This window comes from Pogonomyrmex barbatus, unplaced genomic scaffold (genome assembly GCF_055798465.1).
Source record: "Pogonomyrmex barbatus isolate J1 unplaced genomic scaffold, ASM5579846v1 scaffold14, whole genome shotgun sequence".
NCBI classification, from domain to species: domain Eukaryota; kingdom Metazoa; phylum Arthropoda; class Insecta; order Hymenoptera; family Formicidae; genus Pogonomyrmex; species Pogonomyrmex barbatus.
This window is the reverse complement of record NW_028297110.1, coordinates 4,999,797-5,025,698: the sequence shown is the minus strand read 5'-3', so window position 1 is coordinate 5,025,698 and position 25,902 is coordinate 4,999,797. Positions and strand designations below refer to the sequence as shown.

The following is a 25,902-nucleotide window of genomic DNA, read 5'->3' as shown; positions in this document are numbered from 1 at the left end:
CAGAATATAAGCGTTTTATGAATAATATTATCGTTATAAGAGTAAATATAATAATTGTTACACCTACAGAAAAAGTTTCTGGATCTAATGCTATTACTCTTCGAACTAGCATAAAATAGGATCGACATAGGGCCAATCATATTTATTATAAAGAACAGAATATTTTAGTCTTAATTGAAATATTCTTAAAACTAGAATAAAATGATCTTGATGCTAATAATAAATAGTAGCACAATCTTACACCAAATACTGGAATTTATAATAAAGATTTAAGTTTTTTAATAAAAGTCTTAATTGTTAACAGCGCCGAGTCTCATTTACCTTATTTTTTTCCATTATATTTATAACAGTTTAAGTATTTGCCAGAAGGTTTTCAAAGTACGAAAGTCGTATTGAATGATTAGAAACATAGTCGCAGTAACAATATATGTGAATTATTAATGGAAATAGCAATTATAATTAACACAGTTTCCTTCTAATCCTCACTTTTTTATGTCAATCAAAACGCACGTTTCGAACGCTCGCGCCATTTGTTTTTTAATATTATATATTTTAATATAAAATATTTACATTACATTACATACTATATAACCTCGCCGCTAAAATCTCATATATAATTACTAATATTAACTAATGTTATTCTAAATTTTTATTTCCAAAATTTAATATTTATTTCTGTTTCTAATATTTCCTATATTGTGCGCAAAGCTTAACGAAAGATGTACACCTTATATTTAATTTTGTTACAGACGTTGAAATCTTTATGTTTGAGATAATGATATAATAGATACAAAAGTCTTGGTACTTTATTTATAATCGACATTGTGTACACGCGCAGCGTGTTATCATCGTTATCAGTCATCGATGCTCGCACGGGCAGATAGTGTTAGCGCTCTGCGTATCTTTATTTTCTTTTCGAAACGAAATCTACGACGAATTCTAAATGACATATGTAGAACGTCGATGTATCTTAACAATAAACATTGATAACTCGCACTGACTTTGTTGGATTCATATATATTAAAAGACGACTTGTTTTATTGAATATTTCGGGCAGAAATGACTCCTATTCATTTGATCGGCGTTTATTTTTTTAAAACGTAGTAATAATTTATAACTTTTTATAATTGATAATCTCCCCGATGAATACTGCCTTAACGTGACAAAGGAGCTGCGTATCTCGAAAGATTTTATTTAATGATAATCTGATCCGAATATTTCTAACGTTGAGCATTTTGAAATTTTCACAGATTTAAATATAATTTTGCATATTATTTTGTAATATGTATGATAATTAATTTATCGTAACAAATAAAATACATAAGATATAATCCATCTATCTATCTGAATAGAATAAATTGTAACGTTAAATAAATTGTAACGAGAGCGTTTGCTTTGGATATTCATTCGCTATAAATATATTATCTTCATTATTTATTATACGCCAAAGGAAGATAAAACAATGCTTACAACGCGTGAGTGCGTAAAACGAACGCATCCTGAATGAAAAATAGCAAATGTACGATGCAGGCAATTTAAAAGTTATTTTAAATGTAATAATTATATTATTTAATGTTCCATTATTGAAAGATGAAAATTAAATATTGTTTGTAATATAAGTAAATATTAAATACCGAGTATGTTTTAATATAGAAGATGATCGAAAATTTTTTAATACTAATAAATACTATTAATGTAAGATTTTTGCAGAAGTTTATTAATATATAAAATTCTTATAATTCATAACAAATATTCAGACAAATTTGTGTTTATTCTTAAAAAAAGATTAACGCAACTTTTTAAGATAGGTTTATAATGTTTGTCAAAACAATTTCTACATTAAAATATACAAATATAAAGAGTTGCAGATAGGTATATCGGAATCAAATTGAAAACTGGATAAATATCAAAAATAAATAGATAACACATAACTATTGAAATTGTTACAACAAAATTTATTTAAGAATATTAAAAAAATTTAAATAATACATCTAGATATAGTTTTGTAACATAGTTTTAAATTTAAATAATACATCTAGTCATATAATTTTGTAACATACTTTTAAATTTTACAATATAGTATTGTTCAGTAGTAGTAGTGCTATTGAGAATTTATAATATTTTAGATTAATTATTATATGTCATTATTTTCTTACTGCTTACATTGTAATTGTCTTTTCATGGAGTACGGCGATCAATATCATAAAGATCAGATGAGCATAAGATCGTTACGATATTTCATGTTTATTATATATTATATATATTATATATTGTATATAAAAACATTAGTAATTTCTAATAATATATTAATAATATATTATTATTAATAATAATTATTATTATTAATAATACATTGGCTATATTAATAATATATATTAGAACCCGATACATATTTCAAAAATTTCTAACAATGTTAGATTGTTTTCATCTGTGAGATCGATCATTGAACATGACAAAGGGACAGCTACAAAGTAAAAATTGGAAAAATAATAAGCGTGAATACCAATAAATTTCTATTTTACGCATAAAATTACAAAGATCTAGACTACATTTTAGTATTGAAAATTGTTATTGTACATATTAAATTTATGACGTTTTTTTATTTCCGGCAATGAATCTAAGGGCAATTTAAAATAGCTCCGGTTTAATATCACGCAGGTTTATTCGATTGATTAAAGTAAATACTATGAATAATAAATTACTTGTACGTATTAATATAAGATTTTTTGTGCTTCTCGATTTCAGATGAGCGCTGGTATAGTTTGTATTGCGCGTTCCAAAATAAGGAGTTATTTAGATTTTTATGTGTCCATTCCTTTATCTACGAAATTAATATGAGCACATGTTAAATACGTATATATATTTTTTAAAATCATTAAATTTAGAAGAATTATAATATGAAGTGTAATATTAAATAGCTATGTTATATCTGTATTAAATTTGTTTACTTTTACAGAGTATCCGATGATTATTGCAAAGTTCATTTGTACAAGTAGAGATTACATTAACAATAGGAGTAGGAATATCTTAAATATTTTGCAAGTTCCACAATTAAAAAGAATGATGTTAATAAACAAAAAAGTGCGCTTTTGCATTCGACACATTTATAATTGCTAAGAATGTGACGAGATGTAAAAGATATGTTTTTTACAAGATGTGTTCTCATATCAAACAATTTACTATTTTTATATAGAAAAAAACATTTTGCATGCTTAACCGCTGCAAAAGTGCATGTTAAGGTAATGCTGGATTGTAACTTAGACATATACTTTATGAGAAATATTTATTAATTATATAACTATATTTTATTACTAATTTATTTGTAATTTTGAAAAAAAAAACGCGAAGTAATATAGAATCTTTTTGCTCAGTTTTATTTACTCGCAAACAAATTTGTGAAATCATGTGTCAATCATCACATATAATAATATATGTGATATAATATGATATATTAAAATAATTATCTGTATATTACAATTAGAGTTACACTAACTGGAAAGCATTGACGATGTATTGTCTTTTTATAAATAGAATAATTTTAACTTTGTATAAATATATTGTCATAAATAATGATAAATTTATAATACACACATACGTTTATTGAAAATAAGTGGTTTTATCAATTTTTATAAGATATCTTATAAGATAAATTTAAATACAGTATCATGCCTTTATATTTACGCAATTTATATAATTTGTCACTTTTATTTTGTTACCAATATTAAATTTAAACCTTTGTGATGTATTAAATTTACGATATATTAAATCTAATAAAAAAAAGATAGAAATCGATAAAAAGGAATGTAGCAAACAAGAAATATTATATTTCTCAACTTACCTCAACAAGCATTGACAAAGAATAAACAGAATTTATGAAATTAATTAATATTGCAGGCATACTAATTTCCCTAGAAAGAAAAGTAATACTTAAATTATATAATAAAATAACATAACAAATATTTGTGACTATATACAAACGAAAGATGTTTATGAAAGTGTGTTTTTACTTGGGTTTGCCAAATGGTGTGAAATCGGTTAATATGAAATCAACATGGTAATTATTTGCGTATCTCTGAACGATATAATAATATGCAGTAATTTGGTTTTTAATAACAGAGGTCATTTTTGTATTATCTGTATCATTACGAATATATTCATAATGATTTCTTAATCTTTTTAGCTTATCAGAGAGAACGAGAAATTTAGAATATGAATTTGAGCAAATGAGAAATTCCAATATTTCTGAATTTTTGGTTTCTAATATTTCATCTAAATTATTAATTACTTTTCTAAAAAGAGTCTTAGATCTCGATATACCATTACAATATGCCCATTTTCTTCCCCATAATAACAATTTATTGTTCCTGAAATTTCATAAAATAAATATGATTTATATTCTTATGCGGAAAAAATATTCGAAGATAATAAGACTACAGCATACAGATTCGTGAAAAATTAAATAATTAAAATACATATTATTTTTTTTATAAAGTAATTTTTTTAACGTATAGTTTCAAGGTATGACTAATAAGAAACTTTGATTAAAAAGTTACTGTATTGTACGTGCAATGGTATCACATTGCAAATTTTTCACAATCACCGAAATTACTAAACAAATGTTGTCGCTGTTTAATGTAAACTGCATTACTACTGTAAATTACTGATGTAGTATTAATAATTGCAAGTGATATGTAGACAGATTTTTAAATGACATTTGTGATTTGTTACATTTTAAACCCTTATATTTAAAAAAATTATTTTTAAAAAATGACATGAATTTTTATTATTATTTTTCTTGAATTTTTATGCTGCAATTATTATTCACGAATTCGTTATTTTTTTATATTTTTATTTAAAAATTTGCCAAGCATTGTAGATATACTATAAAAATATGGCAAGAAAAAAACTAATATTTACGTTTGATGTGATCTTAAATGCCGTTGCAATATAATTTTAGCCGCTTCTTTGCATTTTTTGTCACCGAGAATACAGGCCCATCTTATGGCTTCTTGCCTTAAACATTTAATATGATCGTCTTCGTTAGGATTTTCCTCGTATTCAATTTTTTGAAGAAGTGAATTGAATAACTTCAGCAATTGCATCTAAATTTTATAAAGAAAATAAATTTTGTATTAATCTTTTATTCAAAGAAATTTAATCTGAATTATAGAAACATAGAAACTTATGTATTATTTAGAGGGATTATTTATTTCGAAAGATATTTAAATACAAAACAAAATTAATGCTTCGAATATATCAATATAAAAATTACTGAAATCTTTTTTACCTTAAAATTTTCGGTATTTTCGAGAAAAGGTATAACATATGACATGCGTTCAATAGCTTTAAACATGGGATACCATGCTATATAATCTGTTTCTTGTGACAGGTAACTTGTAAGTTCAACAAATACGGAATAATGCAGTTTGTTTGTCGTTACGAAATGAAAGGCATCATCGATGATTTGAGCACGATTTAGGACATGAATATTTGTATAATTCTCGGAATTAAGATAACATGAGATATTGAGCCATTCATCCTTCTTATAGTTTACACGATAATATCCTGTTATGCGATAAAAAAATTTTATAATTAAACAGTTTTGATATTAAATTAAAAATAAATTATTTTTCAAAGAAATAAGAAGAAAGGGGTAAAAATATCTGAATGCACAAGAATTCGGTACACTTTAATACAAATATAGGAAAGAATTGAACACGAAATCTTTATGTAAGCTTTTCATGCTACATTAACGATTATTAAATTTTCTGCAAACATACGGTTACTTATTTACGTTTTATTATATGGAAAGTACTTATTTCTGACGTTTCTATTTTATGTCGCTGTATCGGTATCTTTATACAGAAAATTATTAGAATAGAAAACTTCCGAAACATAGTTTCTCAGTTAAATATATCAACTGAATCATTCTCAATTTTTGTAAAGTCATAATTTTACGATTTGCATCGCTTAATTAAGCTGCAACATAAGTTAAATTTCACGTGTGAATATTTTTTAATTTTGCAAATTATTTTCTATTGTTAGTATATAATATAAATTAATTCTTATTAATTCTAATTAATATAATATAAAAGATCTATAAAATATGGTATTCAATACAAGCCTATGTTGTATTAACAGGTCGATATTTATTACACTTGCATTCAATCCTTTTTATTTCGGTTTTTTGTTGTTTTCTTATTCTCTGGTATGACAAAAATACACTTATGTAATAAATTATCTTGTATTACAAAAAAATGAAAAATATACAGATGATTATGAAAAAACTAATATAACATTGATATTTATATCAAATATTTTGCCGATCATTTAATTGACAATCCATTAACAAATGTACCAAATTCTTTGATAAATTAATATTGATTTTTATTTATTTATTTTTATTTTTTATTTATTACACAAAGAATGTTAAATTTTTGTCAATTTTTGTCAAAATAACGTGATCAAATATTTAAATGAGATTGTTAAATAGAATATAATAAGTTAAATAATTAATTCGTCAAACAAAAATGAATTATTAATAGATTAAAATCTTCGAAGGCTTAGACAAATACAAGGCATTTCGTAATTAATATGACATTTCAGAGATATTTTTATATTTCAATTTCAGAGTTGCATATATCCGGATTAAAAGAGATGATTGAAAAGTGAAGTAAGAAGCCTTCTGTTTCTTATAGTTAGTTTCTTATAGTTAAATAGTATAGGAGATTGTAAGGAGCAGAATTAAATAGTGTTTCATTAAATAGTGTTTAACATGAACAGCCATATTCAGCAAAAGATTCGATCGTTATTTACCAGTTTGTTGGCGATTGACTATTATCCATTGACATTTTAACTCCTGTGATACTTGAGAGATATGCTCCAATTCAACCTCTACCCAATTTAACGCTAAAGTATCTCGGAAATTAATATTCGGTGAGACAGTATATGTCAATGGTATTGTCCATTTCTCGAAATTTTTTATTGAAATTGTTTTCATTTCATTAAGATAATTTACTGTAACATCAAGAACAGGATATCGCTTTTCTTTTATCCAAGGATCCATTATATTTTTTACATTAATTTCTTTGGAACCCTTTGTTTGTAACTCATATATAGATTGAATATCAGTCCAAAAATCGTCCACATTACTTGTCCTTATGAAATTAATAATAATAAATTCTGTTAATTATATTTTATAGTATATTTAATTTAAAGTAAAATAGGAAAATTTAATTTATAGTAAAATATTCAAATTTATATAATTTTTATAATTATCAGAAATGGATAATGGGAAATACATCAAGTCAAGCTTACGTGCAGCTTGTAGGAAACAGCCGCGGAATATACTTTATGGCTTTATTGGTTAAACACTATTTGTGTTTCTATTGTATTTATTTTATTTCTATTGTATTTATTTATTAACATTACTAAGAATATAATCAAATTTTTTCTGAAATCTTATAATCTCAGATACTTGATGCCGGCTCAGTTAACACGAGACAATACCAGTGTTTCTTGATAATTATATTAAATTTTTCTGTCGAAATTATGAATTGTCATCTTTTGAATTAAAAATTTAAATGTTTTGTTTAGCGAATATTATGTATACTTAGGCTTCTTTTTTCTAGGCAGCTTTTTTAAAATTAATAATTTTCTGTTTATGATAATACAAATTTCTATAATAAATCTTTTTACAATAAAAATATAAAATTACTATTATTATTACCTGTACCTGATGTGTCTGTATATCATCGAATCAAAAAGGAAAGAAACTATTAATTTAATTAATTAATTTATTAATTTAAAAAGAAAGAGAAGACAGAAACAGAAAGAAAAATAGAAGTCACGATATGTACTCACTGTCTTTTTAAATATGTAATAATGCCCTTCTGAAAAATTTCATTACCCAGAGCATGATGCATCATGCGCAATATAGAAGGCGCTGTAACAGATGAGCGTTGTAAATATAGTCATCAGGTTTATCAAAGTTTCGAAGAATAGACATCTGATAAAACATAAATTAATTAAAAATCTGAATGTTTTTTTATTGTATTAATATCTTAAATATCTTTTTAGTTTCCTCAGAATTTTTTCTGAGAATAAATATTGAAAAATAAGCAAATTTAATTTTAAAAACAGTTCTTAAAACTTATTTCATACGTCTTAATTGTCTTCATTTTATTTATTCATTTATTTATTCGATATTGCATACCTTTCATGTAATAAGCAAACGAGAAGAGAGAATTTATTTCAGAAACACTGTTAATTTCTGATTGAACAGAATTCATAATCTCTGGGTCATCTAAACGCAGAGATTCTTGTTGAATCTGGACCACGAATAAATCCACCATACGAATATCTGGCCAAATCTATGATTAAAGATATAATAGACAATTATATAATTAAGAGTTCTATTGTTCTTAGATGAATCGATATTTGAAATACAACTAAATTAGTTAAAAAGGTAATAAAGGATTTCTAAAGTCACATGAATACAATGAAATTCTTTGTTCTTTAAATAATATCAAAAATAATCAAAGAAATGAAAAGTAATGAAAGAATGGTAATTTTTTCTATTTCAAGTGGAATGTATATTCGATTTCTTAGTGTAGTATTAACACTAATATGAAAAAACTTAATAAACTTAATGAACTAATATGAAAAAAACCTTATTGATTATATACACTCCAAGTAATGTAGCAATACCCTCATGTAACCACATGTAAGACCACCATGATGAACTAATCTTAGTAAACAGTTGACCAACCATTTTACGTCCTATTAAACGCGATATCTCTATTTTGCGCGCAATGGGATCTACTTCTTCATTGTAAATAGTATCTTCTTCTCTGAAAAACAGTTTTTAAATCACGTTGTTATATGCCTAATTCATATTATGTGCACACTTTACCACTTTCCATTACAAATAACATTGTCAATTACATATAATATTGATTAACTTTTTCTCTTTTGTAACTATTTTATTATAAATTTAGGAATTTATTTTTTAAGTACATATACTACCTATAAAATACGAAGTCGAATTTATCCATTCCATCATCTTTCAAACCTGGGATTATATAATGATGTACTGATAAAGGTTGTTCTCGTGACCAAACGTATTCAATGATATTTTTAACATTTTTAATTAATTCAAAATCATAAAGTTTATTTTCTATCTCTTGACACCTGCACCATAATTCTATGTGCGATGACAACAAACGACAATAGTCATTCCCGTCGAATAGAACAATTGCTATGTGGTAAGTTGATATTTCTGGAGTTGTTTGAAAGCGTGTAATTACTTTCGATACATTAGTAAGTATACGATTAGAAACTGTATTTGAATGAACATGATAATGTTCGGAATGTTTTATAGTAATCGTGAATTTAGCCTTCAGTCCTGCTTCGTCCCAACATGGAAATATATGTCGTGCTCCTGTCGCCAAGTTATTTGCTATGATAAGCCATCTAACATGTTTAATCAATGTTATTAGTTCATTCATTATTTCATTCATTATAGTTTATTCATTATATCGAATATAATAAATCTTTAATTTGTATTGGTATTGGAAATTAATACAAATCTGGGAAGAGAACAAATATATTTTAATAGGAACGGTCTTTTCTTCAGGTTTTTATTCGTTACACATGCCCTTTCTTTCTATACTGAAAGAAAACTATATAATTTTGACAACTATAATTTTATATTTTGAAATTTTAGTTTTTGCAACCAGTTTTACAAAATAACAAGAATCAAAATAGAATTGAATATTATAAAAATATAACAATATAACAATGTAACAATATAAAAATATAAAAACATAAAAATAGAAGTAAACTGTCAATTGATAATTAAATAACCACTCAACGATAATTAAATAGACAGACCTCATACAATAAGATATGTTATATTTTTCTGATCTAATCAAATATATTTCATAAATAAGCATAATGTCTGAAAATTATTCAGACATGTTTGTGTAAAGTACATTTTGGCAACTACAACACATTAGTCTATTTAACAATTTATTATAAATTTATTTATTATAATTAGTATTACCACATTTTTTAGTTATAATATTACTTATTTGTTGCTCTTATTACAACATTATAATTAATTATAATAATTATAATAATTAAGATATTATTTATTTTTATATTTTAAGTTATCAGATCTTTTCTTCATGGATGTATTACATCCATGAATCTCATAATATTTGTAATAAAACAAATACCATAAGATTAACAGCAACAAATGCACTCAACACATATATAATACTAATGTAGTAAATTTATTTAACAATGCTTCATTTTTAAGAAATGAAAAACATTGTAATTTATCGTTTTCGTAATTTTTTGTAAAATATTTACATTATCTAAGTCCATATTTTGAAACATAACCGAAATTATTATGATCTTTAAAATTTTATAAATATTATAATTTTTATGCTATTTGTTATGCTTTTTATATATTTAACAATTTTTTGTTACACATTATGCAATGTATGTATAACTCATAAATTTAATAAGAAGCTAATCAAGTAATTATCATTATGTAGTAATTTGATAATGTAAGAAGTATGTTTATACTTACTTTTTATCCTTATTTGCATTCATATGTGGAATCTTGATAAAACCTCCGACGTCATTAGTGATGGTACCCTTAAATGTTAGGCTCAAAGTATAATTATTAGGAGGAAAATAACAGAAACAAAAATTCAATTCGACAATTTCCAATTCATGGATATATGAAATATTAAATGTTGTATATTTGCCACAAGCATAAATTAACGTGGCTTCAGTTATATTTAAATTTACAGCATGCAAACGTATGTTTTGTGTGATTTTGTTAATAATAATATTGATTTCACATTTTCCATAGAATATATCTTTTTCTAATTCTAGCTCAATATTATATTCTTTTGGTATTACATATTCAGATAAACGAAAATTGGCTACATGTCCGTTATTTACAGTGTAGAACGGCGTGTCTTTATTTCCATTATGTGAAAAAGCCACAGAAAAGGTAAGTATTAGATTTCCATATAATAACAGTTTTATCAATTCCATGATATATATCTAAACAGATTTTTGATATATGTGTATATTCTTGATAAGAAAAAAATAAAATTATAATCTCTTAATAAATTAGGAAACAAACATTCAATAATTTTTATCGTAAGATTTACAATATTGAAAAAAAAAATATTTCTCTATTTCTGTGAAGATTTCTTAATTATTATAAACAATATTAAATATTTCTAATGTTCAAAAACCAATCGAATTAATTCAAAGTTTTCATTGTGATATGTTCTTTTGGTGTAAATTATAATTTTAAAGAAAATATTTCTTAAAACTATTCTTGTATTTTACAAGTCTATCTGCGTTTATCATGTATTAATGAATAATATAGTTTTTTTTTCAAATTGTTTGTCATTAGATATATAAAATAATTTATAACAGTTTATTACAAATAAGCACTTACCGTTATGTAGTCGATGATGGATTTATACTCCTAGGATTACGATCTCTCTGCTTCGATAGTTCGCTACAAAATCATAAGTTTATCAACAAACATCAATATTATATAAAGAATCATAATAATAAGGGTAAAGTAAAATTGCTTTCTTCTTATTGTTTTTAAGCATCATGATGAATTGGTCATAAATATTATGACATAATTAAATTAATTTCTACAATTTATTATTGTTTTTTTCAGACAGATATAAGTTTTTGCGCGATGTATATTTACTGTAGACACTAATATTTTTTGTGCTAAAACTTAATTATCTAATGCATTTTATTTTGTACACACACACACACACACACACACACACACACACACACACACACACACACACACACACACACACACACACACACACACACACACATATATATATATAAAATTATCAAAATATTAAGATATTAATAATTTGATAGCATATATATATAGTAATATTTAACTTAAATATCTTATTTTTTTATCATCTGAATGTTTAGTAATTAATTAATACATTTCTTTAAACATTTCCAAACGGAAATATTATATTAATATTTCGAACATTCTATTATGCAGACATTTCAATAATAAGAAAACATATTTGACCTAACAATTAAATCATAATAATCAACAAATTATCTTGTTATACAAAATATTTATTATCGAATTCCCATTACAGATTATAGTGCAAGAGCAGACAGCGAGAATTGTAGATTTCGAATTAAATATTGAAACCGACATATATCAAATAACAATATTTTAATGTTTCATGTCTTAAACAATTAGATGTAATTAGCAACACGATTTGATAATTAGACAAGATAAAAACTATATATCTTACTTCTATTCATATACTTCTATTCAAAAAATAATTCATCTCTCTTTGATCTCATCTTAACAATTTTATCGAATATTTCTTTTAACATTATAGACAAAATATTTTGCATATGATATAAAGAAAATAATGAAATATAATTAGTTCAAATGCAATTTGAAAATTCTTTCCGCAATAGGCAGTAATAAAAATAGCATCAGAAGACGAATTACGGATGTAATAACGTAACTATCGTTGATGAGAATAATACAAGTTTAAATTTTCAATGAAACGATACATATCCAAATGCGACGCAAAAAGAACAATTAAAATAAATAGTAATAAATGTTGCATATATCATTTTGTCCTTGAAAAGTAAGAGCAGACATATTATATATATTAAATATTAGACATATCTTTATATTGTTATAAGAATATTCACATTTAATACATGCGTTCTATTAGTAATATTATATTACATTTTTAATACATGTGTTTAATATATTGGTTTAATTGGTTTCATTCCGAATCATTGTGTTGTAAATATTAAGAGCATATTTAAATTTAATAATATACACACTAAGGTCCTTTAATTTATATTTATTGTCCTTTTGATATATATAAATTTAATAAATTTTAGAAAAATTGAGCGTTTCTGAGTGCTAATGACTGATTTTGAATATGGAATTTCTTGAATAATTAAAAACAATTTTATTTTGAGTATAATAATAAAATAATATACATAATTAAAATATAACATCATATTAGCTATTTTGAAACAGTTTTTTTCTTTTTATACATTTTACTTACTGGCTTGCAAGTTACTCAATTCAAGATAAATAAAGGATGATAAAGCAGATTTTGAAATAGATGTTGAAAGCAAATCATATATCAAGTTACAACTATCTTCTTTCTCAGATCATGATATTAAATGAAGAAAGATATATCCATAACAAGAAATCGTTTCTTCTTCATACATCTTGCATATGGATATATTAATATTATAGTATCGCAATCATAATCTTAATTTATATAAAATAATTAATTTATATTAAAATAATTGATTTTATTAATCATTTTAAAAAGACTCATTATAACATTATATTGAATTGCAGAAGGTATAGCTAATAGAAGGTATAGCTTAGGTATACCTAATCTTAATATTTAATTTAATTTTAGAATTACTAACAGCACTTTAGTTGTCATACTTAAGTTTTTCCGAAAATTGATGTATTATGAATGAATTATCGTAATAGAAATGGACGCATTTTTATAATAAATTGACATTTAAAAAAATAATTTGTCTTATCAATTCTTGTCTTATCTCTTCATATAATATATTAGTATATTTTAAAATGGAACAAGAGTTAATTTAATTTTCCACATCCTCTCCGCTTTCCAATCATCTACTTGGTCAATATATTCACAGAGTGAATATATCAATTTTATCAAATAATATATTATATATTATAGGATTTAATATTTGAATTAATTTTTACAATTGCACTCGGTTGTACTACAATTGCATATTATTGCACTTATCTTATTCCAACAATATATTATAACATGTCCTAGGCGATAGTATATATTATAATTTTTTCATTAAACTAAGGTAAAAGTTACAACGGAAATATTTAACACATTTCTTTAATTATGTTCGTTAAGAAAATTTTGAACATCTTTATTATTAAATTGTGCTTTAACAAAATGTTAAAATTGAATTTGACTAGATATTTCTCATTTTAAGAAATTCATTGAAAAATCTCAAATAAAGTCCAGCAATTTTCGATGATTGATAATATCACGATGGCTTGTCGTCATTCTTTTAAACATGACGATATTTACTTTTACTATATATGAGCACGACATTATATTAAGATATTGTTGGTAGAATAAAAAAACAGTTATTTCTAAGATATTTTTTAAGACCAAAATAATTTAATATGTTACATTCATCATAGTGGAAATGTAATTCAATATTTAAGAGGAATCAACAATTTTAATCTAATAATATAGCAAAGTATATGAGTTACAATCGGCTTCAATTAATATAAAACAGTAATAAAACATTAATAAAACAGTATGTTAAAAAGATACTCGAATATAAATTGATTGTTGTTGATTTTTTTTTGTAATGCTGATGAGTTTTAATTTTATAAAGAAATAAGTAATGTTGTAAGATGCAACAGTTTGTATTTGAATGTATGCATAGAATGTTTCAAATAAAACAATTGAGTAAACTTTTGTGGCTTAGGCATATATCTATATATATATATTTTTATTTATATTTTGTTAGCTTTCATAGAGTTAGCTGTTTTTAATGTAAAGATTATTGTTTGCTGTAGAACGAGTAGCGTGTAAATCGTAAGAAACGGAAAATTTTATTTCTCGCTCTTGCCTATTTATCAACAAGCCCAATCTGTGAATTATCTTTTTCCTTCAGTATGTCACATCAGAGACGTCCTTTCATCTTGCGTCGAATGAAGTTGCAATAAATAACCGTCGCAAAAATATTCATCTTTTTTTCTGTCTTACCATTTTTCTGTCTTACCACTCGGAATGTATAATTAATTTACATCGATTATTGATTAAAAATACTATTATAAAAATTGCACTTCACTCGTGCGAGAGAGATCATTTTTTTTATCATCGCCTTTTCTATTTTCTATATAAATTTACTTCGTGCTCTTATGTTTTACATCTTATATATATCATTCTAATGAGTCAAATATTATGTTAGTATAATAAAATTTTCGACGACCTCGTGTAACATGATGTTGTGTAATCTAGTCGCAATTCTTTCAATCCTGAATACGTCGATTCAAATTATTTCAGATTTTCTTAATTATTTCGCAAATTTATAAAAATAAATAGAAGGTAAAATATTGTGAAGTGAAGCAATAGATTTAAAGATCAATCATTATGCATGCTGCATATAGATAAAATTATATTTATTAGACACATATTTTCGATAAATATATAATATTTTATTAATATATATATCGTAAAAAATAAAACACAGGAATGTATATTATGTGCTCTATCGCGAGAGATACAATCATCTTTTTACCCGATCTTAATAACGGAGCAATGAAAAAATAAAAATGTCGTAACTCGATGTATCCATCGTGAAAATTTAATATCCAGATTCAAGTGAATGTTCTATTATTTCAATCCTAACTAGCTTAAGAATTCTTACAAATCGGTCGACCACAGCATTGTGGGTAAGGCTTGCTAAAATCCATTTCCTGATATCCAATTTGTTGCCCTGGTAAACAGGAAGCTAAGGGACATCTGAGAAGAATAAAATACAGTCGGGCAGAGATTTAATTAATGTTAAAATTACGATAAAATCTTGTAACTGCAGATTCCATTGCGAAGTAATCATTGAAGAGACATTTAATACGAAATATTGTTAGAAAAGAGAAAAAAATAATATATATAATTATATAATAAATATCTATAAAAAAATATCTATCATATATCTTATGATGTATAATTATATAAATCGGTATGACTCACGCGAGCGCCTGTATTTTATTGTTCCCAATACAATTAAGTTTTTGACAATTGCGAGTATGTGTACCGACACTCAATATTTCGTCTTCAAAAGAGCAGCCTAAAAATACATTCATAAATATATTTGAAATTCTTTTATAAAAATATTTATTATTTTTACATTATTAATTTAGTTGCAAAGCTATCAGAAAATTTCTCATTGAAATAGTCGAGTTTACGTGTATGTTTATTTTTAAAATCTCTTAGAATACCAATGATGGCGACATCGTGATTATAAATTCTTTATAAATCCACTCTATATCGAATCTCTAATTTTGCAGCATCCGAATGTAAAGATGACTCTTCCTCGGTAATAATTTTCTAATTTGTCGAATTACGCAACGTACCGTCTATATACTGAGAGTGAACGAGCACACACGCCAACAACAAGATCGTGCAGCAGACGAGACCCTTCATCTTATTTTCTTGCTTCAGAGAGAATCACCAGGAAGAAGAGATGATAATTAATTAGAAAACTACGTTTCGGCATTTATATATCATGACTCCCTTCTCTGGCGTCGTGATCTTTAGACATTTCTTCTGTTCGACGAAGACATGACAAAACGTATGATATCACGCGTGGCAAGCAGCAATAAAAAGAACAAGGAAGTATCAAATCAAGGCCCGCATAAATTAATAAATTAATAAAAAGAGATATCTCGATTCGAGCACGTTATGATCTCTCACTTTTGTGGTCGTAGAGCATTGCTTACTCGCGTCTTCTATCAAGCTCAGAATTCTGTTCTGTGTACTTTTTTTATATAAAATACCTCTCTGACGAAGGATCTTTTGTCGGTTTTTAATTAAGTGTCTTGATAGTATTCAGCCTTAATACAGAATTATCTAAAAAAAAATGCAGCAAATAAAATTTATTCAACGGCCTCGAATAATGTGATGCAACTTTTTTCTATATTATCAATTCGAGACATCCTAGAATTTTTTAATTATCATTTCACAAATTTATAAGGATAAATAAAATGTAAAAATACTCTAGATTAATGAAGCGGTAGTTTAAATTGACAAAAGAAATTAATTATTATGTGCTGCACGTAGATGGATGTAGACAAAATTATATTTATTACACATTTGTTTTCGATTTAAATACACAATATTTTATATTAATATATTTCGCAAGGAATGAAACGCATTCGTATACGTGAGCATATATTACGTTTATTAATGTAGTTATACATTCGAAAAATCATTTGATTTTTGCGTAGCAAAATACCAGAAATGAACGAACTAACATTTTCAATATGTAAGTTCGAAAATTTATGTTTCTTCGCTTATCCATTGTCATTCGACATATGCAACAAAAGAAAATCACGAAACACATTACAGTGATTTACAAATAATGATTGTACAATTATGCGTTATATACGAACAATCTCTTATCAATTACGTCGATAAATATCTATAACTCTTTGATGCGATAAAATAATAATAATTACTATCGCGACAGAGTTTAAGAGCTTCAAATATTTACAATATTCGTTTAAACTTTGTATGTACAATCAACCACGCACTTTGTCAAAGATGTGCAAAGTGAAAATTATATTTAAAGAAACACCAACAATTCAAACTAAGGTAGCTGTAAAAAAACCGATTAAAGAAATTCATCTAACAATCTTGACAAAAGTATCTCTAAGAAACTTTCCAACAATTTATTTTTTGTATTTATAATTAAAGCATCTTTTTAGCATATTTTTCATAAACTAATATTCGAAGGGTCTACGTACATTAATAAGATGAGTAAAAAAATATATTAAAAGTGAAAGAAAAGAAGATTTTTAGGAACGATTTGAGACGCCTTGGAACAAGTGATATCGAGGGACAGAGTTTTTCAAGATAAAAAGATACGCGTGTAATTTCTCGCAATTTTTTTGAATCTTTCTTTAATTTGCCCATTTTCAGTTTACCCGATTAATTTTTTTAGAGAGGATGTTGCACTATATATATTTTGTGATAAAAATTCGACGAATTACAGACGTGCCTTATACGCTACAATAAACTTTATAATCATTTTATTGCCATCTTGATTCGGTCATACATCTTCAGAAAAGAAAACTGTACTTGTTCAAGATGATCGTTTCTTCTTGAGATTACAAAATTTGTTCTAACGTTGAAGAGTCATCTTTAGACTAGAGAGAAATCTAAGAATATTGTAAATTGGATTTTAAAAAATCATCTGCCCACTTTGTAATATATCTTGGAATTAATTTATAAATTTACGAATACTGTATAAATTTTCAAAAAACACCATCCATAGAATATAATTATTAAGTTTAAATTTATTATTAATTATAAATTTCTTTTATGAAAATATATAATTTTTTGATAATTATTGGCCATTGAGATACTTTTCAAAAATTTAATTATTGAATAACTATAATAAATTTATACTTCTTAATTATTAATGTGATATCTATTTTTGAAAAAATATAAAATGTGATAGAGAGGCTATTAGAATCCATTAATAATCTTTTAGCCTTCTTTCATTAAGATTTAGTTCGCTGTGCATATTATTACATAGAAAATAATTTCTATGTGAAAATGTTGCAAAAGCGACATAATTATACGCCATAATCCAGTTTGAATTTCATGAATCTCGGAGATTTTTCGGATCCAAATCGCACTTAATTATCGATATATAAAATATTACCTCTAATATCGATCGCTGCGCTGCAATACGTGCAAAATATTATATAGTATACAAAATATCTTTCTCCCGAATACATATACATATGTGTATATATCGCGACACATGGGTCATTGTAATTGTCCGTGTGTTAAATTTACTGGTCCGCAATTTCCTGAAATAGATTTATTTGTCAAATAACGCTCCAATTGCGATTACATAATTTCGCACTAGTACGTGATCGACAAAGCCTGGTCAATTTTCACGTGGAATTATTATTTTTTAAACACGTGACGTGTATAGGTTTAAAGTTGTCTAATTACAATGTCACCAATTTATCTCGTGCCGTCCGTTTGAGCTTCATTTATCGAGAATTCATTTACAGAGATAAATTTAAATATCTAAGTCAAAGCTAAATTATTTATGGAAAAAATTTACATAAACAGAATTTATCGAATAGAAAGAAAAATATTCGTTCGATTAAGATATTGGTTTATTATCTGTCTTGTTTTTTTATCATTATGTCTAAAAATTTTTGGACGGGATTTTCTATCAATCTACGAAGTTCAATAAATGGAGCATTATTAGATACGAATAAAATACGAGAAAAATATACTGCTCTTTGTCACATGAATCTCTCCAAAAATATAAATTGCTAGAAGAAACACTAGTATGAAAAATGCAGATAGATGAAGCACAAATATGGTAAATCTAAAATCTGTAAATATAATTGTAGATATAATTTATGAATATAAATATAGATCCTTACATGCTAAATCTTACATATTGTTCTACGTATGGTCCAAAATATCTTCGAAATGTATATATAAAAATTGCTGAATATACAAATTACAATACGACGACGTACCACATAGTGAGTACAATGATACTGTACGTATGTAACTGGGATCATCTCTCTTCTTGATCATGATCCCTAGAAATTACAGGCGACAATGTAATTGTATCTCGAACGTATCTCGAATGAAATGCACATTCTCGTGTAATTCAGTTTTAATCATTCTCTAAGTTCTCGCAACGCGCAACTTATATATATCGACAAAATTTTGCTAAAAAATATATTTATATATAAACAGATATTAATAGAAAATAAATGAATCTTATGTAATTATAAACCATATTTTCGTAATGAATTGCTCTTATTCTTTTTTCTTACAGTATTAATCGAGTTGATGACGCGAGAATTTAATATAATTAATACTGAGAATTATATAAAATAACAAAAGTACTATATACAAAACAATGTAGGAAGATCTCCTTACCGATATATTCTTTCGAATCTATGTTGGTCTTCTCTTTTCACGTTTTTGATAAAAGAATACTATCATATAAATAAATAAAATTATTTAAAATCTGGTACTTATACAATTTCGCAGAATGCTTAAATTGTTCTTTTTTATTTATCATATAAATTTATATAAAATATATATATATTTTATATATCATATATATGTATATACTTGTAAAAATAATATTTATGTATAAATATTTACGAAAAAAAGTATCGAAAATTGCAATAGAAAATAGATTATTAAGCAAAAAATACGCTATCAAAAGTCTTCATCTCATATTCGTATTCGTATAGATAGATTCAATTCAACTACTACAAGAAACGACTGTAGAAATTTCTCGATCAATTCATACACACAATTATCTATAACGCATATATACAAAATTATACGGACGATATTGAAAATTGTATATGTGTATGTACGTGTGTTAAATGCATACGTTACTCTTATTATAATATAAAAATTTACTTTCAATGCACTGCGGAGAAAGCCAGTCATTATTTCACCTCGCATTAATGTTATAATTATGTATGTATTATCTATTTTGTATTTTGTTATCGCGCGTTCTTTCAATCACAGATATTTCTAATAGAATCTATAGTTGAAAAAACATTCGGTTCTGAGACATGTACATAAATATAATGTAAATTCTACAGGATTCTTGATAAATCTGTTTTAATAAATAGATATTTAATTATGTGCTCTACTTTGTGTTAAAAATTTTGAAAAATATATTCAAATTTGCTGCCTGGCTAAGGCAACTTCTAATAATATCTTTCCAAGTTTTATACTTAAGTCAAATGTTTTTAAATTCACATTTATTATACAGTTATAATCCGCTTCTTCTAATTTCTAATCCGTCTTCCTAGTTTTCTTATAGAAATTAATTCTGTCGAAAACAATATATATATATATATATATATATATATATATAAAAACCGAAATCTTATTAGTCTTGAATATAAAAATTCACATATCTCTCGTTGAGTGCATTTCATTCGTTGTCACACACAACTCGGTCCATGTTTGTAATCTTTTGTCAATAAGAATGTTCAATCGATTCAAAAAATCAATTCTAATTTGATCTGAAAACCAGCAGATCAATCCTATGCATAAGAAGAGGAACTTGACTTTCATCAGTGCTTCATCAAACTTGGCTATACAGGCAAAACTGATTTTGTAAATTCAGTTTCTGCATTTATAAAATTATTAGAAGTTTAATTATTTTGATATAAATAAAAGTAATTTAATTTTAAAATTTGATCCTTTCAATTCATCTAATGCAATATAACTCAATGTGTAAACAAATTTAAAGTAAAAACTCTTAATACTAAATACAATCCCAAATAAAATAAATGTTTTTTAAATTGAGCAATAGCTTCATTAAAGAAAAAACCGAAAAAGATTTATCAAAGATCGATAGAAAAGTATAGAAATTTCCTTGCAAAGAGTAAGATCTTTGATGGTTTCTGCTTCTAAAGACAAACATATCTAAATAATAGAAACAAAATATGATCTAATCTAAAGACTAACAAAACAATGTTGATCTCATTTGAGAGAAATATCATGCTAAAGAAATATCCAAATGGGTATTTCTCGGGTGTCTCTTGTCTGTGGCAAATCGATGGAAACTTCTATGATATACTTCGATGCTGGCAAGATATACTTTGGGATGGCAATGGAGGCGGTACGGGCCCATTTTCCTCGTGGATCATCACTAGTTTGCCATACTTTATCATTCTTCTTCTCTGTTTGCTCTATGAACAGAAAAAAAAACGGTTCGCGTTACATAATGCAGAACATTCCACAGAATTTTGATAATAAATCTTAATATTGTTTTTTGATTATTATTTAAATATTGATTATTATATATTATTGATTATTGATTATTATATCCTCTCACTTGTGATTTCGTCCAACTGCCGTTACTGCTTCCGCTGTCGCTTCCGCTCGACGTGATTCCTTCCTCGAGAATAAGCTCAGTGCCGATACCTTCCACTTCCAAATCCAAATAGAGCTGTCCCAGCTGGTCATTCACCAACAAGGGTTGATTGAAGTTCTTCATCGCATCCATGTCAGCTTTCAACACTTCGTTCAACGTCTTCGGATGCATTTGATACTCGTAAATCAATTCTGGCGTCAATTGCACGTCCTCCAGCCAGGGCGGATCTCTCCTTGATAGCATTCCCTGATAACACTTGGTATGTTCCTACGCATTCGTTATATTCATATAAAAAAATAGATAAATATCCAGATAAACCATAAAGTTTAAGAGAAACATCTAAGAAAGATCGAGATGTCTCTTGAATGTTTTTCGGACATTGTATCGTTTTTTTACCTCGGAGGAGACTTCGCACGTCTTCTGATCCGGATTGCAGCTGCTGTCACTACTTTTATACAGAAAGCTGCTGTAGAAGCTGGACGAACTCGACTCGTCTCCGTTGTAGTCGGTTGGCCGACGATGCTCCTTCGCGATTACCGGCGTCAAGAGATCCACCACGCTCGAGCAGCCGCCGTCGTTGCTTACGCACGACGAGAACAGCTCACCGGGAGATTGAACCTGTTAAAAATAAAGAAACATCTTACTAAAGAGAAAACTACCAAACACATTAATTTCAAGACATCAATTAATTAAACTCGTCAAAATTCTAATCTAATGTTATAGAACAATTCTAAGTTCTAATATTATAGAACACAATCTTGACTATGACGGACAACTTATACATAAAAGAATGCGCGCTATCATAATGCAATCGTCTTACCTTCTTGGAAGACTCGGACATAGCCATTATACTTCCCGGTTCAGCCTTGATACTGGTCGCCTGACTGGCTGGTCGTTTGTGATCCGGACAGTTGTCGTTGGACGGCTGCTGGTTCTCGCGCGCCGCCGCCATAGGTGCTTGCTCGGGTATCAAAAAGGGGCGATACATCATAGCGCGAGGTGGAGGTGCGATCACCGCCGGATAAATCATTCCGGCCGTCGCGACGTAGGAAACTGGAGCAAACACTAAAATTTTTTTTTACACCTCCCCCGTAGGAATTTTATTTATAATTTATATATAATTATTTATAATGGAATCTTATTCTCTCAATCCTAATTCAAAGCCTTTGAGAGCATCTGTAGTTTGTTTCGAGGCATAAAATGATAATTGACCATGAAGGAAAACGTGTTTACTTTTTGATTTGAATTCACTGTTAAATAAAACACCTACTGTAAGGCCTCTGTTGCGTTGATTGCGTTGACGGTGATGGATCTAACTTCTCTTGCGGCGGCGACATCGTCGTCGCGGACTCGCTGAGTTGCGATACCGGCACATAATACACCGGTATCACCGATGGGAGCAACGGTAATCTGGGCATGGCTTCTAAATTGGTACTGCGGAATATTTTTCAATATATGACTCATACAAGAATTTTTGTTTTATACACAAGACTTTTACGTAATATATGATATATAATTGAATGTTATGCATAAGAAATGCATAAGAAAAAATTATATTTAAAAAATATTATCAACTTATTCTTATCTTCTTACTTATGGGGTGAAACGCAAGATTGAGTAGGCATGGAAGAAGGCACCGTGACTGACAACGGCGGCCACAGGTTAATATTCGCTCCCGTTTGCACAACGGTCGATTTATCGAGACTCATGCTGGTGACAGTGGTTGTGAGGTTCGCCGGATCCACCGTGCCTGTCCTCGAGACTTTATTGTGCTTCGATGCCTGTTTCCATATTATTATTATCATATTTAGCAGCATGAATTTTATTTAAACATTTATATTCATTTTGTATATACATCTATATATATTTACTTTGCATTTTATGCTTACTTTTGCATTTTTATTTTTATTAAAACTGAAAATTGAATCCACGCATTAAAATTAATCGTTAATCTGACATATCATAATTGCGACAACTTTTATTATCCGATCAAGTCTGTCCGATTAGGATTTCTAAATCAGGTAAGGCATACCTTGAAGCTGTCACCCTCCTTGAAACTATGACTACCACTCCTCTTCACCCCATGACTCTGATAATGGGTGCTCTGATCCGCACCATTGACTTTTTCCGTCTTGATGCGCGAGTCCTTCAGCTTATCGCTGTTCTTGATGCTGGAACGCAGCTCCCGGTGCTTCTGCATCATCAGCTTCTCCATATCCTCATTGTGACGATTCAACAGCGATTCCGTCAGCGTGGGCAGCTTGAAGCTTTCTGTCGCGGTGGTATTGCTGTTGCTGGCGGTATTAGATGCATTGCCCCGACTTGCTGAACTTGTCTGATTGTTGGAACCGCTGCTCAGATTCTCCGCGCTACCGCTACCACTCGCCCCGCTACCGTTTATCGGCGACATACACTTCCTCGCTGCAAGCATGATCATATACATATTCAGATAAAAAAAAAATACCAAACCGCTACTTATAATCACCTTTTCTATTTTAATTGATATCTTTTGCTCTCGTGTTAAAAATATAATTTTCGAATTTTCTAATTTTTCATCATCAATTTTCTCATTCTGATTTTTAAATTGGAAAATTTTTAAATTTCATTTTTGATAAAAAAAATGACCTCTTGGTACTTCTAGTGTTAAATGTTAATAACTCTGAAGTAGAAAAACATGTCTGAAATCGGTTTTATATCAAAAAGAAAAAGATAACAAAGGCGATGCTTACCGCCTTCGTCATTGCTGGAATTAACGTTCTCCTCGTCGCTGGCGTACATGGTGACCGGCGGTTTGCTCTTGAAGAAGCGCTCGATGTTCTCGTTGTAATTGAGCTGATTGTAACTTGGCGGCGTCTCCGTCGACGATTTGCTATCGTAGTATTCGTGATGGGGCGAGATCTCACCGAGCATCACGCTGTCGTGCTCCTGCAACAAGGGATTGCGTGATCCCTTCACAAGTATATTGTAGAAACTTAAAATGAGTTGTCACTGAGTATCGGTGTGCAATTTAATGCCGTTATCGTGGTCAGTAGTGTTTTTTGCGTGGTTGCATTAGCGCTTTCTTTTCACTTTGCGTGAGCGGTGGGTGAGTGCGCCGGCAGCCACGGTGAAGATTGGTCTCGGTTAGCGAGAAAGATAGAGAGAGTATCGCTGTAGAAGCTGAAAGACCCTCGTCTGCCTGTCAAACCACCTACGACCGCCCATTGGCAAGCCTGCGGCGCAAGTTCTTGCGGCAAGTGCGGATAAATACGTGTTAATTACAACGAGAAGAAGTCAAATTTGATCGAGCAACCACCCCCTCCCCACCCTCCACCATCCGCAATCTCCTTCGATCCGTCAAATTTCTATCCCTTCTTCCTGATTCCAACCACGATTGAGGTCGATGGAGAATCGCGGCGAGTATCATCTTTTTTTTATATTGCAGACAGTAAGATTGTAAATTTTTTTACATCGATCGCTGCATTTATTTTTCGCATGCCTCTACGATCGAATACGAGTGAAATTATACGCTTTCAATTTCTGTTCTCTGTTTATTTCTTTCCGTATCTTCCCTCCTTAATCATTATCTTTCTCGTGTTTTGCCTTTTATTCAACCCTTTGAAAATATTCTATATTAAAAATAAATACTGTGTTAAAACATATTAGCAATAATAATAAAATAAACGGAAAACACTTTCAAATTTGCAATCTTAGGTTGAGAACTTGGGTTTCTTGAATAATGGTAAAATACAAGAATAGTCGATAAAAAATAGTCGATCAAAATTTAAAAATAAATACTGTCTATTTTTATACATCTGTAATTATTCGCACATTCAATGTTTCTTCATTTTTTTCTCTTTCGTTAGTTTCAAAACCTTGTAAGTGAAAAGATGCATCGGACTAAGTTTTATATATATATAAGATATATAAGATATATATATATATAAGATATATACTTTATATATATATATATATATATATATATATAAGACATATATATATATATATAAGACATATATAAGATTCTATATATACATAAAAAAGTATATATATATATATATATATATAATAATCTTCCTCAGAGTAAGTATATTAAAAATTAAAAGAACATATCACTGCATAAAATGTCATGCTACATACATTTGAGAATAA

General features: G+C 27.6%; 3 protein-coding genes across 8 annotated transcripts in view; all 3 read right to left on the bottom strand.

Annotated features, from left to right (window-relative positions):
* Window positions 1–1,940: 1,940 nt before the first annotated feature.
* On the bottom strand, window positions 1,941–11,671 carry LOC105430784 (aminopeptidase N-like). Of its 2 annotated transcripts, none has more exons than XM_089073195.1 (12): window positions 11,492–11,671; window positions 10,601–11,085; window positions 9,028–9,474; window positions 8,672–8,852; window positions 8,216–8,372; window positions 7,864–7,945; window positions 6,817–7,157; window positions 5,288–5,565; window positions 4,918–5,102; window positions 4,008–4,364; window positions 3,839–3,908; window positions 1,941–2,821 (listed from the first exon to the last, which is right to left on the bottom strand). In XM_089073195.1, exons 2-12 carry the CDS (start codon window positions 11,074–11,076, stop codon window positions 2,699–2,701), a joined length of 2,697 nt encoding a protein of 898 aa, XP_088929321.1. In that variant the 5' UTR covers window positions 11,077–11,085; window positions 11,492–11,671; the 3' UTR covers window positions 1,941–2,698. The 2 variants fall into 2 exon arrangements, with proteins under 2 accessions (XP_088929321.1, XP_088929322.1); XM_089073196.1 differs by having other exon boundaries at window positions 10,601–10,668; window positions 11,492–11,669.
* A 3,586-nt stretch (window positions 11,672–15,257) lies between these two features.
* Window positions 15,258–16,712, bottom strand: LOC105430781 (uncharacterized). Its single transcript, XM_011644490.3, has 3 exons — window positions 16,229–16,712; window positions 15,846–15,942; window positions 15,258–15,617 (listed from the first exon to the last, which is right to left on the bottom strand). The coding sequence occupies exons 1-3, from the start codon at window positions 16,296–16,298 to the stop codon at window positions 15,509–15,511; spliced, it is 276 nt and encodes a 91-aa protein (XP_011642792.1). The 5' UTR covers window positions 16,299–16,712; the 3' UTR covers window positions 15,258–15,508.
* Window positions 16,713–16,935: 223 nt separating this feature from the next.
* The window catches only part of per (period circadian regulator), a 30,758-nt gene continuing 21,791 nt past the window's right edge, over window positions 16,936–25,902 (bottom strand). For 2 of the 5 annotated variants that reach the window (XM_089073070.1, XM_089073071.1), the window contains exons 10-17: window positions 24,501–24,720; window positions 23,804–24,192; window positions 23,365–23,552; window positions 23,042–23,205; window positions 22,592–22,836; window positions 22,168–22,389; window positions 21,733–22,038; window positions 16,936–21,586 (exon numbers count right to left, since the gene is read on the bottom strand). In XM_089073070.1, coding sequence (XP_088929196.1) covers window positions 21,464–21,586; window positions 21,733–22,038; window positions 22,168–22,389; window positions 22,592–22,836; window positions 23,042–23,205; window positions 23,365–23,552; window positions 23,804–24,192; window positions 24,501–24,720 — 1,857 coding nt within the window. In that variant the 3' untranslated portion in view covers window positions 16,936–21,463. The remainder of the gene's footprint in view (window positions 21,587–21,732; window positions 22,039–22,167; window positions 22,390–22,591; window positions 22,837–23,041; window positions 23,206–23,364; window positions 23,553–23,803; window positions 24,193–24,500; window positions 24,721–25,902) is intronic. The other 3 variants (XM_089073074.1, XM_089073073.1, XM_089073072.1) reach the window with 2 other exon arrangements.